At 40.3% G+C, this 18,648-nt stretch overlaps 1 protein-coding gene across 1 annotated transcript in view; it reads left to right on the top strand.

Moving 5' to 3' along the window:
• SYT9 (synaptotagmin 9) overlaps window positions 1-18,071 on the top strand; it is a 148,307-nt gene extending 130,236 nt beyond the window's left edge. The window contains exons 4-6 of the mRNA XM_049650843.1: window positions 12,830-12,950; window positions 14,380-14,551; window positions 16,645-18,071. Coding sequence (XP_049506800.1) covers window positions 12,830-12,950; window positions 14,380-14,551; window positions 16,645-16,816 — 465 coding nt within the window. The 3' untranslated portion in view covers window positions 16,817-18,071. The remainder of the gene's footprint in view (window positions 1-12,829; window positions 12,951-14,379; window positions 14,552-16,644) is intronic.
• The last annotated feature ends 577 nt before the right edge of the window (window positions 18,072-18,648 follow it).

Below are 18,648 nucleotides of genomic sequence, written 5' to 3'. Positions count from 1 at the left end.
CCATTAATCCATCAGTCATAGATGAAGATGCTTATGTATTCTAATGGTTTTTCTGTAAGGTTTTTGGGATAGTTTTACACATCATATTATCTGGCAATAATGACAGAATTAATTCTTCACATCAAAACTTTATACCTTTTATTTCTTTTTAATGCCTTATTTCACTAGGACCTCAAGTACAATGTAAAATAGAAGTAGTCTGTGTCTTATTCATAATTTAATTGGGAAGCTTTCTGTATTTCACCATTAAGTATACCATTGCTATAGCCTTGTTTTTAGATGCCCTACATCAGATCAGCAAATTTCTCTTTTATATATGGTTTGATAAAAGCTTTTATCATAAGTAGATGCTTGATTTTATCATATCTGTCTATATTCATTTAGATAATTATATGATTTGTTCCCACTTTGTTCTGTTATGGACATAATTGTCCATAATTTTGTTCATGCTGTCAGTGTAGAGCCTGCTTGGGATTGTCCCTTTCTCTCTGCCCCTCCCTCTCCCTCTCTCTCTCTCTCTCTCTCTCTCAAAATAAATAAACTGGGGGGGGGGGGAGCTAACTTCAACTTCGTTTGGCTTTGTTGACTCTCTCTAAATATATTTGTTGTCCAGTTCATTAATTTTGCTCTAATATTATTTCCTTCCTTCTAGTTTGTGTTTAATTTGTTGTTCTTTTTCCAGGTTCTTCAGGTAGATGCTTTGATCACTGATAATCAGCCTTACTTTGTTCCATATTATACATTTAAAGCTAAAAAATGTTTCCCTAATCTGATTTTTAAGCATTTATGTAGAAAAAAGCTACCATTCTCTTCCTGTTTGTTTCTCCTTTACTCTGATACCACTTACCACACTTATGACATTTCTGACACAAAACATGTGGGGTTTTCCTACACCAAGCAATTCTGCAACACAAACTGGGTATCCTAAAATTTAGCTCAGTTCTGATACTATCTATCTGGAGATAATGTCAGATCCCACAGGTTAAGGGATCAGGCTCATGAGACTGACTGCCACTTTGGATGCCAATGATAAAAAGTAGGTCCCTGTGTTACCCACAACTTCTGTGCAACTTGGCTACAAATCAGGGATTCCCATGACCTCTTCTCTGTTGGATTTGATTATTTTCTGGAACAGTTTATACCACTCAGGGAAACATAACAGTTTATTAAACAATGTGATAAAGGATACAGATGAACAGCCAGATGAAGAGATACATAGGGCAGGTATGTCACTCTTCCAGTATATAGATAGGTTCACCAACTTGGGGGTCTCTGAACCCAGGTCTATTGGGTCCTATTTTATGGAGGCTTCCTTATGTAGGCATGATCAGTTATTAACCCCTTTCCTCCCTCTCTCCTCTGGCTGAAAATTCCAAGCTTCTTTTTTTTTTTTTTTAGTGTATTTATTTATTTTGGAGACAGAGAATGAGCAGTGGAGGGGCAGAGAGAGGGAGACAGAAGATCTGAAATGGGCCCTGTGTTGACAGCAGAGCCTGACTCGGGACTTGAATTCACAAACTATGAGATCATGACCTGAGCCGAAGTCGGACACTTAACCAACTGAGCCACTCAGGCGCCCCTGAAAATTCGAAGCTTCTTATTCTGGCTTGGTCTTTCTGGTGACCATCCCCCATCCAAGAGCCCACACAGAGTTGCTTCAATAGAACAAAAGATGCTCCTAGTTCTTTTTATTACTTGGGGGCATAGAGAGGGGGATACACAGAATCTGAAGCAAGCTCCAGCCTCTGAGCTGTCAGCACAGAGCTCGACACGGGGCTCGAACCCATGAACCATGAGATCATTACCTAAGCCGAAGTTGGACACTCAACTGACTGAGCCGCCCAGGCACCCCTCAAACTCTACACATTTTAAAGAAAGGACTGGTCCTTGACTGGTTCTTGAGAGATAACCTCTAAGCCCTTAGAATATCCTGCCTGATAAGAGTTCATTATATAACAGAACTTGGACCACATTAGATATTTTATGTTAACAATGCAATAATGGTCAACAACTGTGTTTGTTCACCTAGGGTCCTGAGCCATGCTGTTTGACCTCTGATGATGGAAATGAGGACTGACTTGTTAAGGTCAGTCATTTGGGAACTCTTTGCCACCCACAACAAGAACCTTGGACATTGGGGTGCCTGGGTGGCCCAGTCAGTTAAGCATCCAACTCTTGATTTCGGCTCAGATCACAATCTTGCAGTTCATGGGTTAGAGCCCCATGCTGGGCTCTGCATTGACAGTGTGGAGCCTGCATGGGATTCTCTGTCTTCCTCTCTCTACCCCTCTCCCACATGCTCTCTCTCTCTCTCTCAAAAATAAATAAATAAACTTAAAAAAAAAAAAACAGAAGTGTTTAAAGGAAAGGAACCTTGGGCATCAAGGTTTAGTTAAGTTTCCCATTTGGCAATACTCGATATGTGTTGTCACCCATCATGACTGGGAGAATTAAGTGCTGTCGGTGTGACTCCATTGGAGGAGGATAACTGGAAGCTTATGCCTGGTTTCTCCCGGACTCTACCCTGTATCTTTTTCCTTTGTTGATTTTAATCTTGAGTCCTTATGCTGTAATAAACCATTAACTATAAGAATAACAGCTTTCTGGGTCCTAAGAGTCCTTCTAGTGAATCATCAAACTTCAGAGTGGTCTTGGGGACCTCCAATACAATGATACTCAAAAATATTGAGGAAACTGGAGTATCATAAGTCTGTTGATAATGATTCCCTTTGCCTAACTTGTGTAACCTTCTGTAATGCCAAAGTTCAGTAATTTTGGTAATGTTAATATCCTACAGGTAGTGTTAAAGAATAATTCATCAGAACTCCTAGTTAAATACATCAGATAAAAAACGAGATTGCCTGCATTGCCTCCTGAGGCCCCTCATAAAATAATAGTAAAGGAATTACAGAGGCCATAAGCAATAGAAGACTTTCCTTTGACCCTTTAATTATAAATATAGACAATTAGGGATGTCCTAGACCATGAGGAAAACCACTATCATGGTCCAAAATGAACAGATCAACTGATCCCGGGGCGGGGTGGGGGGAAAGGGAGTGGGGAGGGGCGGAAGACATTAAAAGAAAAGAAAGAATTCTAATTAATATGGATCATTGAGGACCAAGCAAGATCAAGGAAAACAAGATATCTAAATACCTTTTGGGAAAATTTCAGAAGGTGTAAGTACAAAATAAAAGTACAAAGAGACCATCTGAAAACCTCCTTGAGAGGGAAAAAAAAATCTACAAAAGAATGGCATCAAATGTTCATCCCAGCTAGAACATGAAGTGCTTGGAGACATTGTGACAATGTAAAATGATTCTAAGATAAAAGAATTTTAACCTAAATTCTATGCCCAGCCAACTTTCTTTTAAGAATTAGACCACAATAAAAATTATTTTTACTACCTGTGATCCCTCACTGGAAAAAAAAAAAAAAGAAAAAAAGTTCTCAAGGACATACTCAAGTAAAATGAAAAATGTTTCTATAAAGGGGGGGATGTGGGTTTTAAGAAACTGCAGTGAGCAAAGAAATGGGAATATTTTAACTATATCTTAAATGTTTGTTAATTTGGCTGTGAAACATAATGGAATAGCAAAAAATAAAAATAAATAAAAAATAAAAAACACTTTTTAATTTTTATTTATTTTTTAAATGTATTTTAAAAGACAAAGCATTATTAATTAAATTCTGGAAGGAAGAAGACTTGGATACAAAGTCAACAAGCTTGATTTAATAGACACATGGGAATTTGGCCCCTGCAGATAGAGAATACACATTAAGCACATATAAGCACAACTGAATGAGACAGGATAGGACAGAATAACATAATATTTTAAATGGTTGAAATCATTAAGGCATATCCTGTGAACTCAAGGCCATAAAATTGGAAGACAAAAGTGTAGTCCTCTACAAAATGTGTCTTTTCAGAATTGTTAATGCCCATTATTAATTTATATACCATAAAACTAACCAATTTTAAGTGTACAAGTTTTGTCACAATTATACAGCCATGTAACTGCCACCATAATCGTGACATGGAATATTTCTCTCATCCCCAAAGATTTCCTGGTGCTCCTCTATGATCAGTTCCCTCCTCCCACCACCAGTCCCTAGTTTCCACTGATCACTTTGTGTCACTGTAATTTTGCTGTTCCCAGAGTTTCATATAAAGGGAATCATACATGTTGTCTTTTGTTGGAGATCCTTTCACTCAGCTTAATGCTTTTGTGATGTATTCGTGTTGTTTCTTTTATTAGTAGTTTTTTCCATTTGGTTGCCTACTGGCATTCCATTGTATGGATATACCTCATTTTGTTTGTCCATTCACCATTTGATGCTACATTTGGGTTTCTTTTCAGTTTGGGCTCACAACAGTTGCATACAAGTCTTTGGATGGAGGTGTGATTTTATTTCACTTAGGGAAATAACTGTGAGATTTCTGGGTCATTTGGCATGTGTATGTGTAACCTAAGAGAGACTGCCAAACTGTTTTTCCCAAATGGTTTTAACATTTTGCATTTCCAGCAGAGCTTGAGAGGCAATTACTCTCCATCATGGGCAATAAGTCATATTGTCAGTCGTTCATTTTAGCTTATTCTTGTGGTTGTGTAGTGGTATCTTGCTATGGTTTAACATTCTTTTGAGGAAATGCCTGTTCAGATCTTTGCCCCTGTTTTTGTTAGGTTATTTCTCTAAGTTGTAGGAATTCTTTATATATTCTGGATGTAATTCCTTTATGGGCTGTATATTATACAAATATAATCCTTCAGCCTGTGGCTTAACCTTTGTCTTTCCTAAGAATGTGTTTGAAGAGCAAAAGTTTTTAACATTAATGAAGCAAACGGTATGAGTTTCTTTTATTATGTATTGTGCTTTTTGTGTCCATCTAAGGGATATTTATCTAACCCAAAGTCACAAACATTTTCTCCTATGCTTTCTTTTAGCACTTCCATAGTTTCAGTACTTACATGATCCATTTGCATGAAATCCTTTCCTATCATGTGAAGGAAAGGTCATGGTTCTTTTGTTGTTGTTGTTGTTGTTTCAAATAGATATCCAACTATTCCAGTACTGTTTGTTTAAAAGAGTATCTTTTCTTCATTAAATTATGTGCTCCCTTTTTAGAAAGTGATTTGACCATGTAAATGAGGGTCTAATTCTGGCCTCTTCATCCTGTTCCGTTCATCAGTATGTCTGTCCTTTTGTGAACACCTCCTCGATTACTGATTACTGTTGTTTTATTCTACACCTCATAGGTAGTGTTAAGTACTTCCATTTTGTTTCTTTTTTCCAAAATGATTTTGATTATTCTAGATTCTTTATATTTGCATATAAATTTTAGAATCAGTTTGTCAATATCTACAAAAGGTATGTTGAACTTTTGATTGGAATTACACTGAACTTATAGATTATGGAAGAATCAATATCTTAACAATGTTAATAAGTCTCTTGATGTATGAATGTGAAATATCTCTCTATTTATGTCTTCTCTAATTTTTCTCACCGTTGTTTTGTAGTTTTCAGTATACAGGTCTTGCACATGATTTGCTAAATTTATCTGTGAGTATAAATGTAAGTGTATTTTTAAATTTCAATACTTGTTTCATTTCTAGTATATAGAAATAATTTTGCTTTCATATTAGCCTTGTTGGCCTTGCTAAACTTGTTTTAGTAGTTTTTTATAGATTCCTAAGAATTTTCTCCATAAGTAATCATTGCACCTGCAAATAAAACAGTTTTACTTCTTCTTTTTTAAGGTGTGTATCTTTTATTTCTGTTTTCTTTCACTGGCCGGACCCTCTAGTACAATGTGAAACAGAAGTAGTGAGAGCAGATGTCCTAGCCTTGTTTCCTAACCTTAGGAGAGAAAATGTATAGTCTGTCATCAAGTTTAGCATTAACTATAGTTTTTTTATAAGTTATCTCTCTTTTTTTTAAGTTTATTTATTTATTTTGAGAGAGATAGAGAAGATAAGCAGGGCAGGAAGAGAGAGAGAGGGAGAGAGACAGAATCCCAAGCAGACCCCACACTGTGAGCGCAGAGCCCACAAACTGGAGCCATGAGATCATGACCCAAGCCAAAATCAAGAGCCAGACACCCAACCGACTGAGCAACCCAGGCGCCCCTACAGGTGTCTTTCTTAATAGAAGGAAGTCCACTTCTATTCCAGTTTTCTGAGAGCATCTATCCTGAATGGTATTGACTTTTTTCAAATGATTGTTTTCTGTCTGTTGATATGGTTTTTCCTTTTTAGTATGTTGATATGTTGATTTACTTTGATTAATATTTTCAAATGTTAAGCCAGACTTGCATTCCCAGGATAAATCCTACTCGTTCAGGATATATCTCCTATTTAATAGATTGCTGGGTTTAATTTGCTAAAATGTTATTGAAGATAATTGTGTCTGTGTCCATGAGGACAATAGTCTGTAGTTTTCTTATAATATCTGTCTAGTTTTAGTATCAAGATATTGCTGCCCTCATAAAATGAGCTGGGAAATGTTCTTCTCTTTTCTGGAAAAGCTTATATAGAATTGGTATTATTTTTTTCTTAAATGGGTTTGACTTTACTTTGCGAGAAGGTTTTTAATTGGGACTTCAATTTATTTAGTGATATAAAACAATTCAGGTTATCTATTTTTTTCTTTAGTTTGGTATGGTGGGTTTTTTTTTGTCTTTCAAGCAAGTTGTTCATCTTCTCTAAGTTATCAAATCTATTGGGATAAAAATGATCATAACATTTCTTATTATTTTAATGTCTATAGTATCTGTATTGATATATCCATTTCCATTTGATATTTTATTTTCTATTGATAATTAATATTTTCTAATTTTTGTTTCTGGTCAGTCTTGCTAGGATATTGCTTTCATTGACTTTCTCTAAGTGTTTCCATTTTTTATATTTCATTGTTTTCTATGCTTATGTTATTTTCTTCCTTTTATCTGTGTTGTGTTTTATTTTCTCTTTTGTGTGTGTGTGTGTGTTCCTCACTTGAAACTCAGATCAGTGTTTTGAAATTATACCTCTGTTTGAATATAAACATTTAATGCTGTACATTTCCCTATAGTACTGCTTTGTCTGGGTCCTGCACATTTTGATATGTTGTATTTTCATTTTCATTCAGGTCAAATTAATGTTTAATACACCTTGTGGGGGGTTTTTATTTGACTTGTGGGTTATTTAGAAAATATTGTTTAATTCCCAAATATTGGGGGATTTTCCAGATATTATTGATTGAATTCTAGTTTAATTTTATTCTTATTTGGAACATATTTGGCATGATTTCAATCTTCTTGAATTTAATGAAAAAAAATTTTTATGGCCCAGAGCATAATTTATCTTGGTGGATGTTTTGTGTATACTTAAAAAGAATATTTTGTTGTTGTTAGATGGAGTATCAATGGGTAAAGTAAATGCCAATTAGGTCAAGTTTGTTGATATTATTGCTCAGGTCTTTTATATCCTTACTTCTTTTCTATTTGCCTGTTCAATCAATGACTGATAGAGCAGTGTTGAAGTCTCTAACTCTGCTTGCGGGCTTGCCTAGTTTCCCTCTTAATTCTCTCAGATTTGTTCAATAATTTTGAATTTTTGTTGGTAGATACATACACATTTAAGATTATGTCCCCTTGATGATCTGATTCTTCCTCCCTGGAACTATTCCTTGGTTTGAAATCTTCTTTGATATTAATATAGTCACTAAAATTTTCTTTTGATTAGTGTTTACATTGCCTAATTTTGAAAAATCTTTCAAAACCTATCTTTGTAATGATATTTTAAATGGGTTTCCTGTATACAGCATATATGGTTGGTCTTGGTTTACTATATCTATTAGTTATTTAGTGATTACTCTATTTGAAATATACATCTTTACATTATTTTACCTAATCTTTATTATTTCCTTTCTTCTGCTTACTTTGTTTTTATTTATTCTTTTTAATCTTCATTTATTTATTTTCTTCTGATTTCTTAGAGTGGAAACTGAGGTCATTGTTTTGAGACTTTCCTTCTTGCATAATATAAGCATTTTGGTGCTATAAATTTCCCCCTACATGCTGCTTTAGCTGTGTTTCACACATTTTGATGGGTCATGTTTTTATTTCAGTTAAGTTCAGAATACTTTCTCATTCCTCTTTTGATTTCTTCTTTGATCCATGGATTATTTATAAGTGTGATATTTAGTTCTAAAATATTTGGAGATTTTCCAGATATCTTTTTGCTGTTGATTTCTAATTCATTTCCATTGCAGCCAGAAAATGTACTTTGAATCTTCTCAGATTTAATTGAGACTCATTTTATGGCCTAGAACAGAATATAGTCTAGCTTGTTTAGTGTTATGGGTGCACTTGAAAAGATGTGTATTCTACTGCTGGTTGATAGAGTGTTATTGTAATGCCACTGGTTACACCAAGTCAGTTTTTAGTGTTGTTCAAGTATTCAAACCTCTGACTCTAACTTGTCTGTCCTCGCAATTCTATCAGCTTTTGCTTCATGTGTTTGAGAGTGTGTTATCTGGTGCATAAATATTTAGAATTGTTATGTGCTTTTGATGAATTGACCTCTTTATCATATCACTCTTTGTCCTGGTAATATTCATTGCTCTGACATATACCTTGTCTGATATTAATATAGTCCTCCAGATTTTTTTATTAGTGTTAGTATGGCATATCTTTTCTTACTCTTTTACTTTTAATTTACTTATATTTTATATTTAAAGTACTTTTTTTTGTAGAGACCATAAAACTGAGTCTTGCTATTTTATTGTCTCAATCTTTGCTTTTTATTTGGATGCCTAGATCACTTACATTTAATGTAATTATGGAAATAATAGGATTAAATTTACCATCTTGTTATTCATTTTCTATTTCTGTAAGGTTTGTCTCTTCTCGTAGTATTCTCTTTCCCTTTTTTTCTGTCTCCTTTTGGATTAATTTAATACTTTTAAAGCATCTATTTTATCTCCTTTTTTGGCATATTAGCTATAAATCCTTTTAATAGTCATTTCTTACAGGTTTATAGTGTTCATCTTTAAATGTTTAAGAAAGAAGGAGACAGAGCTGTCAGCGTAGAGTCCCACGTAGGGTTTGAACCCATGAACCATGAGATCATGACCTGAGCCAAAATCAAGAGTCGGATGCTCAACTGACTGACCACCCAGACATCCCCATAGTGTTCATCTTTAATATACACAGCCTAACTTAAAGTAATATTATACCATGTGTGCTACATATAGTATAAGAACCTTAGAACAATTCTAGTTTCATATCTTCCCAACAAATAACCCCAATAAAATGATAATTGCTCCATTTCAATATCAATTTTTCAATCCCAGAGAAGATTTGAAGTGGCCTTGCCTGGGTTCCATGATTATCCCTAAACAGATATGGACAGGGCCATGAATATTTGGTTAAACCTGAATTCCTGCAGCAGCCCCTCTAGATCTTCACAGAATTGGGAAGGAGCTCACCAAAAGAACCTAAGAAGAAGAATGCAAAGTGCACTAATTAGACAAAACTTACAGCTATCATAGACCGCTACAGGCAAACATATCACATTACAGATTGGCAGGTAGAGAATTCTCACGCACTTGCTATAAATTCCCAGTATATTTTGCTAACAGTACTGAACGTGGCCACACAAAGCAGGAGCAAGTGAAGCATTTCTTTATATGACATTTTCCTTCCCCTTGTATCCCCCAGGGCACACAGCCACCAGTGACACTCTGTATTCTTGTCAAGCTGAAAAAGAAGCCAAATATTCCACCACCCTTTTATATTTGACTTTCATCAGCACTCTGGAAAAATTTTTACGAACAATATAAGCACTTCTGTGTAAGGCAGTTTCTCAACCTTGAAACTATTGACATTTTGAACCTGATAATTCTTTGCAGTAAAAGGGGCTGCCCTGTGCATTGTAGGATGTTTACCAGCATCCCTGGACTCTACTCGCTAGATGTCAGTAACTGCCTCCCCAGTTATGACAATAAAAAATTTCTCCAGATAAGGCCAAATGTCCCCCAGGGGAACATTACTACTGTTGAGAACCATTGGTTTAAAGGGATGTTTGCAAACATAGGGATCTACAGTTTCTTGACCCCAAATCAGCACCAGCTGATAGGGGAAAAGCAGAATTAACATTATGTACCATCGACCCCTGTTCCATATCCCTGCAAGCCCATCTGCACTTAAGGGACCCTGTCTGTTGTTCCCACTGCAAAAACAGCTCCAGCGCCTGGAAAAGAGCAATGCCCAACCACCACCATCGCAGCCGATGTTAAAAGAATAAGTGAGTGAGTGGATGGATTGATGGATGAATGAAAAGAAAACTACAAAGATTATTCAGTGTCACTCTGGGGAAAGGAGTGACAACAGATACAGAAGAAAAGGGGATATTTTGTTCTTTCACTAAAAATATCTATATATTAATTTTATCATAATTTTTACTTTCATGATTTAGAAAATGTTAACTGTTTTATTTCTAAACACTTGAAAGTCTAATCAAACATTTTCTCTTTGATAACTATGTTTTTAATTTTCTGGCTTTTTTTTTTTAAGTACACATGTGGACTTTAGTTGACCTTTTGAATACTGTATCACCAAGTCCAAAGCTTGATTTCTTTTTCCTTAAACTTATGAGCAAAGAGCCATAATGTGAGTGATTTGTGAATGGGGTTTATGTTGGGAAGAAAATGTACTTAGCACAAAAGTAACCTGAGTCATCACATTCAGTTGTGTTCATTGGGCTTAAGGGCAGGGCTTGGAGTGCAGGCCCCATCACATCTTGAGCCCGACAGAGCTTGGGTGAGTGTGGACCTTCCAGAACTGTATGCTGAGAAAATGGGTGAGATGAAGCTTCATCGGCATGATTCTGGTTACTCCTGTTTTGCTTTGTCAAACTGAGATTTTCTGAGCAGGATGAGAGGAGGGGGTGGTGAGCTAGGTGCAGTGAATAACCTCCTGAGGGAGGAACAGGTGTTTGGGCCTTTCCGCTTAAGGCAGACAGAATCCAAAGGGCAAAGGAATAGGGCAGGGAGTGTGGAAGGAAAAAGATAATTTGTGGGGACAGCTGTTGTTTCTGTTTCTCCTCTGCCACCAGCAGGAAGCTGGATCAGATCCTCCCTCTTCAGGGAAAGCAGACGCCTGTCCTGCAACAGGGAACCAGCAGCATGAAACTGTCCAGCACCTGCCTGGTGTGCCACCACCCCACACTCCTATAGAGTTCTTGTCTCTCCCCCTCACTCTATCTGAGAGGGAAAGGCCCAGCCGCCTGGGTGTCTTGAGATCCAGGTTCCAGGAACCAGGAGAGCCTGGCTTGCAGAGTGAGGTCATTTATTTACACGATGCAAGTGATGCGCAGAGATGCAGAGCAATCCATCTGCCTTAGCGACCAAACAGATTCCCTTCGCCTCATCCTCCTGCAGAAGTGGTCAAGGCAGGGAGGTTGGGCGAGGTGACCTTCCAGAACTGAATCTTTGCTTCTAAAAATAGAAGCATCTTTGGAGACTCGAGGAGGGGAGGGGAGTCTGTGGATGTTGAGGGCAAAACCCGGACTCCCCAGAGCATTGTCAGTATGAAACCGTATTAATTAGACACAGACACCCACCTCGATAACCTTAGGTATCAAAGAAATGGAAAGTAAATGAACTGGCTTTTTTTCCCCCTTTCTGGTAACTCCTTGGGCTATAAAGGAGAAAGAGAACCATGTCATCTGACCTATTTGAATGGCTGCACACTGCCTGAGGAGATGTCTTCCCCAGCAAAGGGAAACAGGCTCCTTAGGGACACACTAAGAGAAGGCAAGAGCTACAGCTAAGTGGGAACCCCCAAGACCAGCAGTAGGGGGTCACACCCATTTCTCCCTGTGTAGAGACTACAGAGGGCTCTGTCTGAGGCTGGGCAGGGCCAGGCGAGTATCTGGGTGTGTCCAGGGCTGTGGAGGGCACGCATGAGGTCACGGGGTGGCACTCACAGCCTTCTGCAGGGTCCTTGTCTAGAGCCACATAGTAGGGGCAAGGTGTTTCAGGATCCAGTGGAACCGTGTGTTGGTCTACATACATAGTGCGTGTCCAGGTTGTGTGCAGTGCTCTGCTGGGTGGAGGGTTGTTGGCTGAGTGTGTATGTGTGCACCTGCATGCACTTGTGTGTGTTTTGGGATGGGGGTATTTGCAGGAGTGTGTGCAAGTATGACAGCAGTCCTGAGGGGACTGGGTAGGGGAGTGTGTAGGGCTGTAAGGGAAGGAGGCATACAGATGGTGGCTATTTGGAGGACTTTGCCCTCATGTGGGGCCTGTGGGGAAGACTATGGGGGAAGGGCTATAGGAAACAGGGAGAGGCTGTGTGGGGGTCTGTTGAGAGGCTGCAGGAGGCTGCGTGGGGCTGTGTGCAGAGCACGTCTGTGCCGTTGGTGGGGCTTTGCAGTCCTAAGGAGCACCTCTTTGGGTAGCTTTGTCCTGGGGGGGGGGGCCTGGGGGATTGTGGTGGGAATATGAATGGAACCACATGGGAAATAGCCAAGGCTCTGGGGGCTTCATTCCTGGGGGCTGTGCGGGGCCGCAAGTGGCTAGATAGATAGAGGGTGGTGGAGGCCCTGGACGGCCTCCACAGCTTTGCCATCTGAGGACAGGCTATACTTCCTTAGGGTCTGGGGCTCCCAAAGTCCAGGCATTTGTTCTCCTCCTTGTGGTCGACGTGAAGCAGGAGATAGCAGGGATTCACAAGATGAGCTGAGGACCAGTGGTGTCCCTTCCAATGCTGTCCTGCAGCTGGTCCTTATGCGTGCCAGGCTGAGGACAGTTTCCAATGAGTCCGCTTGTGCTTTCTCAACAGGACAATGTGGATCTTGGAGAGCTGATGTTTTCCCTCTGCTACCTTCCAACTGCTGGCAGGCTGACCATCACTATTATAAAAGCGAGGAATTTAAAGGCAATGGACATAACAGGAGCATCAGGTGGGACATTCTCAAATTCAGACTTCCTCCCATGGTTCTAATGTAGTATTTATGAAGTCTCTAACAGAGTAATAAGGTGCATAAAACCAAACTACCTAGGTTTAATTCCTCTCCTAGACCTCATGGCTGTATGACTTTGGGCAAGTCACTTAACCTGTCTGAGCTTCGGATTCCCCATCTGTAAAATGAGGGTAATAATAGTATCTGGCTCATTGGGTTATCATAAGATTAAGTAAGTTAGTGCATATAATGTCATAAAACAGTACCTGGCACATATGAAATGCTACCTAATGGGAATAGTCATTATTCTCTTGTACGTCTTCTTCACCATAGTTGTGAACTGGACCTACAGTTTACACATACTGACACAGCTTATCTAATTGGGTCTTTCTTCAGATACAAGTAATCACCATCTCAGGCCTATGGAAGATTGAAAACAATCATATATCCTCCTACAAGGCCTGTCAATGAACTATGCAGTTTGGTATTCTAAACATATTCTAAACCATAACAAGAAAGCCCTGATATGCAGGTCCTACTTACACATTCCCAAGCAACTTCTTCAGGGGCTCCCAAAATGTGGTCATAGAACACCCAGTCCATTGGCTGTTGATCACAGAAATCAATGGACATCAGATGCAGTATATTCTGCTTACTTACTGGCCTCCAGTATTTTTCCAAGATAAAAAACGTTGTGGCCCCTTCTGGCCTTTCAGTGCCTCCTGGACAGTGTATGGGGAGTCAGGGAAACACGTGGTTGTGCAGGCAAGGAGAAAAAGAGAAGTCCCCATGGAGCAGAAGGATAGTGAGGTAGAACCAGAGAAGTCCCACCTGAAGCAGAGACCGAGCTTGTCACCTGTCACCCTTTGCCAAGGTCATGCCATAAGCAAGCTTTGTCCTTTCTCTGCTGTGCTGAACTGCTTCCCCCTTTGCAACCCGACTTCAGGCAGCTCTGGGGCTTGAAGCCCCTGTACTCCCCAAAGCTGTCCCTGTCGTCTAGGCATTCTATCTGTTCCTTTCCTAAAGACCTGATGTTTAGGAAGAGACTGTCTGGGGTGGTTCAGAGTCGGGGCCTTCAGCCTGTTTTTCCTGCCTTGGAAATACCTTTGCATCTCTCCCCATTGCAGCCAGGCAAGTCTGGAATTCTAGCTGGAACATTTTCTAATTTGGTAACAGATATTTTCACACTATTTTTAAATTCCACACACTTTGAGGAGACAGTGTCCTGTGCTTTTTCTTGAATGAATATCTTAATTATCCTAACTGTAGTCACTGCCCAGGCATCTTATTAATTAAAATCCCCAAACTCCAGCCCACAGGCAGGTAAGGGAGTTCTGCATCCCGTAGTCCGTGGAACTCCACAGTGATGGAACTGCCCCCTACATCCACATTTATCCTCTCAGTACCCCCGCTTCTCATGGTTGTACAGATCCCTACGTGAAAGTGTCACTGATGTGTGATGGCAGACGACTGAAGAAGAGGAAAACATCCACCAAGAGGAACACTCTGAATCCCGTTTACAACGAAGCCATAGTCTTTGACGTCCCTCCCGAGAACATTGACCAAATCCACTTGTCCATAGCCGTCATGGACTATGACCGGTGAGATACCTGGAGCTTTTTCTCAGGGCGGAAAATGTCTCTTGTGCCCAAGACAGGGAGGGAAGAGGGGGAGTGCAGCCACACGTTCTTAGCTAGTGTCCCAGGCTGCAGGAAATGAGTCAAATGGACACCCCGGGAAAGCTGACTGACAAGGAGTCTCCATTTTCCAAACCATGCTTTAGAGTTATATTACCCAAGTGCCTCTTTGCTCTCCACCTTTTTATTTCTTTCTCCTTCCCCATCCTCCCCTCCTCCCCACCTCCCCACCTCATCCCCTTTCCATTCCTGCATACTCCCCAGAATCTCAGCTTGGAAAAACCTGGTTCTGCAGGTCTTAATCTTCTCCTGCGCAATCCTGCCTGGCCTTTGTGGGAAGATTCCACTCAAAATAGCAGAGTGATTACTTTAGCCACACCATCAACATTTCTAAATACATAACTCTGTTATTTTTTCCCTTCTCCAAGTGTGTTTAATAAAGATCATTTCCATCCACTTAAGTCTGAAAGCAAACAGAAATGTTCTCTTGAAAATGCTAGAATCAGTATGGATGACAGGGTACATTAAAATGTATAAGATGCTCGACTTTCTAATTAATACAGCACAGAAGAGATATTTATAGCCTGCATTGTAGCCAATTGTGTATTTAAAGGACAGATTTGAAAAACAGTCATTTTAATATGCAAAGGAAGTACCAACAGGGAATTAGACATGTTAAACCAGTCATTGGACTGAAATGCAGAGTCTCTTTTTAATTGGAAACCTCCCACGTGGTCTGGGCACAAGTATAAAAAAAATCATTCTGACTTCTAATATAATCTTACAAATATTATTTGTAGCTGAAAATTTTCCCACATACCCCTGAAATGTCACTAAGGCAGCATCAGTGCCCTGAACACCCTTTCTAGCAGATGCCTAGGTGAAACAGAACTGTCTTCCAGCTCAGGGAACACATGGGTTGGCTCAGCTGCCCATGGGTGTGACAGCCCACATGGAGCAATAAACCTTATCTTGTCTTCTCTGGACGAAACACAACACCAGTAGTGTCAGGTCACAGGAGGGGACGTTGCCCACCAACCGTGGAAATCTAGGCCAGCTTTTTTCAAGCGATTGCCAAGATTCCCGCATCAACAAATCTGATTATATGAGCTCTGCTTCAATTCAATTCTCAGTAAACTCATGAATCTGCCTGGAAAAATCCATGGCAGAATTCATGGGGTTTCTGCACACAACTGATTTTAATGAGCACAGACTCAAATGTCCTTCACACTCCCCCACCCGTGTCTTGCCATTACTCCCTACATACAAATAGGAGAAAAATTACTCATCTTTGCAGGAAGGAAAACAACGGAAAGTCCATGAGCTCGGATCCTAAAGAGTTAAAGGATGGGTCATATCATTCTAGTTACACAGGCAACTTCTAACCAGAAACTGCTAAGGAGAAAGATTGCCCCAAGGCAGGCACCTACCCAGGGAAAGTTTCAGAAATATTAGCCCTAAAGTTAAAAGAGCTAAGTATCTTTCTACAGTAGGGAAATCAAGTTGGGTCAAAGAAGCAAAGGTGGGCTTGGAAGGAAGGAGGGGAGAGTGTGAGAACACACATTCCCTGAAGAGAGGGGTTGCAAGAAGACTCAGGAAGTATCCCCACCCTGCCCCCTTTGTAAGCTCCAGACTATGGCTGCCCTACCCAATACTTCTCTTTTACACATACTTGGTTGCCTCTTATAGGAATTTGAGCAGCCATTAATGCAAGGAACTCCTTTCAGATGGCCTCCTTTTCATTACATAGGTTTGAAGACCTGGAGGTCAGCCTCATTCTAGAACCAGAGTTGTCATCCCTAGCATGCATCAGGAACAAGCTAAGCCATGCCAGTGTTACAAAAGCTCAGGTGTGTGACAGCTAACCTCTGCTCTTCCTCTCTGTGCCACCAAGTACTATCTTGGATCCCAAGTTCTATTGGCTTTTAAGCTTGTCCTGTAGTTTTAAATTAAGGAATGAAAAGAACCACCCTTTGCCTAATTCCTCTCAGTTTGAGTAGTTGTTGCTCTTACATACCAAAATTTTAAGAAAAAGTTATTGTGGGCCGTTTTCACAGTGTAGGTCATAATGAGATCATCGGCGTGTGTCAAGTAGGCAACGAAGCTGAGAGGCTGGGCAGAGACCACTGGAGTGAGATGTTGTCGTATCCTCGGAAGCCCATTGCACACTGGCATTCCCTGGTGGAGGTAAGACCCTACTCCCACATGCTCCACTTTGTGGAAGAATAAATGCTTTACTGTTGAAACGCAGAAGACACCAAGAGGGTGAGTGTACCGGGGTCTACAGTCACTGATGGGTTTCTCTGGTTGCCTTTTCTGAGGCCGTTGGAAATTGCATTCAGTCTGAGGTTGAGTCTGTGCTCCCCAACTGTCTAGTGGGTTTTGGACATTGATCACTCATCCCTCACTTTGATTGTCTTCAAGAATGACTAAGATTCTCTGATTCCATGTCATGGCTTTGGGTTGACATTTGGAAGGTGTCTACAGGATCCGGATGAGTGTGGAATTTCAGGTCGCCATATAGTGACTTATGTGTAGCATCAGAAAGAACCTGAGACTAGGAGAGAGGAGGCCTGGATTCCAGGACTGGCTGTAGCATTAACCTGTGATTCTGGACAAGCTGTTTAATATCAGATTCAACTACATGTGATAAAAATGGACAAAACAACAAATGAAATAGAAATGTATATCTCTCTTACATAAAAAAGGTCCAGAAGAAGGCAGCCTAGTGGCTCTGTGATTACAGTAGAGAACTAGACTTCTGTCTTTCTGCTTCACTGTCCCAGTGTGGGGTTTTTTTGAGGTCACCTCATTGAACAACATGGCTGCTAAGCTCCAACATATCTTTTCAGGTCATCCAAAGGTAGAAAGAGGCAAGATCCAAAAGCACACACATTCTCTTTCAAAGGATTTTCTTTGATGTCTCATGTGACACATCTACTTATATTTAACTTAGTCACAGAGTTTAGTCGCATGGACACATGTGGGAAATGTATTATTTTACTGGGTGTAAATAGTCCCAACTAAAAACCGGGGTTTGTGTGCAGGGAAGAAGAGATGAATGAATACTTGCATCCAGTGGGCCATCATTCTGCTTCACACCTTCATTCATTCATTTACCACCCCCCCCATCATTTACTTCTCATTCATGCTTCCTCCATCCATCGTTGCTCATTGACACCCTCTCTTATTTATGTACTAACTCATTCTTTCAAAAACAAATTGCATTTACAAATTTGCAAAATGCAAATTGCATTGCAAAAATAAATTGCGTTTATCACCTGTGAGAGTCAATTGCCGTATTAGGTAAAGAGAATAGATGTGAATAAGAAACCATCCTGTGAAGAGCTTGTAGACCACAAAAGAGACAGAAGAAGGCATGCAAACTAACCACTAAAATGCACAGTCATGAGCTTTAACATCCATATCAGGTGCTACAGGAGCACAAAGGTGGCAGGTGAGACTGTCCAGGAAGGCATTTTCCCTCCTGCTCTTGGTTAAGTGATGGGAAGTGAGCCCCTGGAAAACGGGACTCCAGGGAGCATGGGTTCCAGGCAGAGAACTTTCCTCTTATTCTTCCAGTACAGGCAGCTCTACTCCCATCAAAGCCATCCTGAGAGGCCAAGACAAAACCTCAGTCGTGTGGGTTCCATTGCCATCAAGATTCAGGAGAGTCGGGTTGAGGCAGACCTGGGGAGGCAGGGGGCCCTGGGGAGGAAGGGACAGTCTTCCTTTGTTGGAGATGGTGCCTGATGGAGAAGACCGGCATAGAACCTATGGACTGATTCTAAGCTTCAGGGCCTGGGGTGTATTCAAGCAGCACCTAAGGCCCCCTAATTTATAGGTCCCCAAGGATATCTCTGCCCCTGGGCCAGTGAAGTTAAGACTCGTTCTTTTCTGGACTCAAAATTAATCCCTGAGGGAGACCCACGGCCCCCTGAATCACCTGAGAAGTAGCTGCAAGTCATATGCTAACCCAACTTCCCCTCACTTCTTCAGCTCCTGGGGGGAGCCCTCAAAGGAGTCCATGTGAGGGCTCATTATACTGCCTGAGTCTGTCA

This window comes from Panthera uncia, chromosome D1 (assembly GCF_023721935.1).
Source record: "Panthera uncia isolate 11264 chromosome D1, Puncia_PCG_1.0, whole genome shotgun sequence".
Classification (NCBI taxonomy): Eukaryota; Metazoa; Chordata; class Mammalia; order Carnivora; family Felidae; genus Panthera; species Panthera uncia.
The sequence above is the reverse complement of the archived record's forward strand: the minus strand, read 5'-3'. Positions and strand labels throughout refer to the sequence as shown.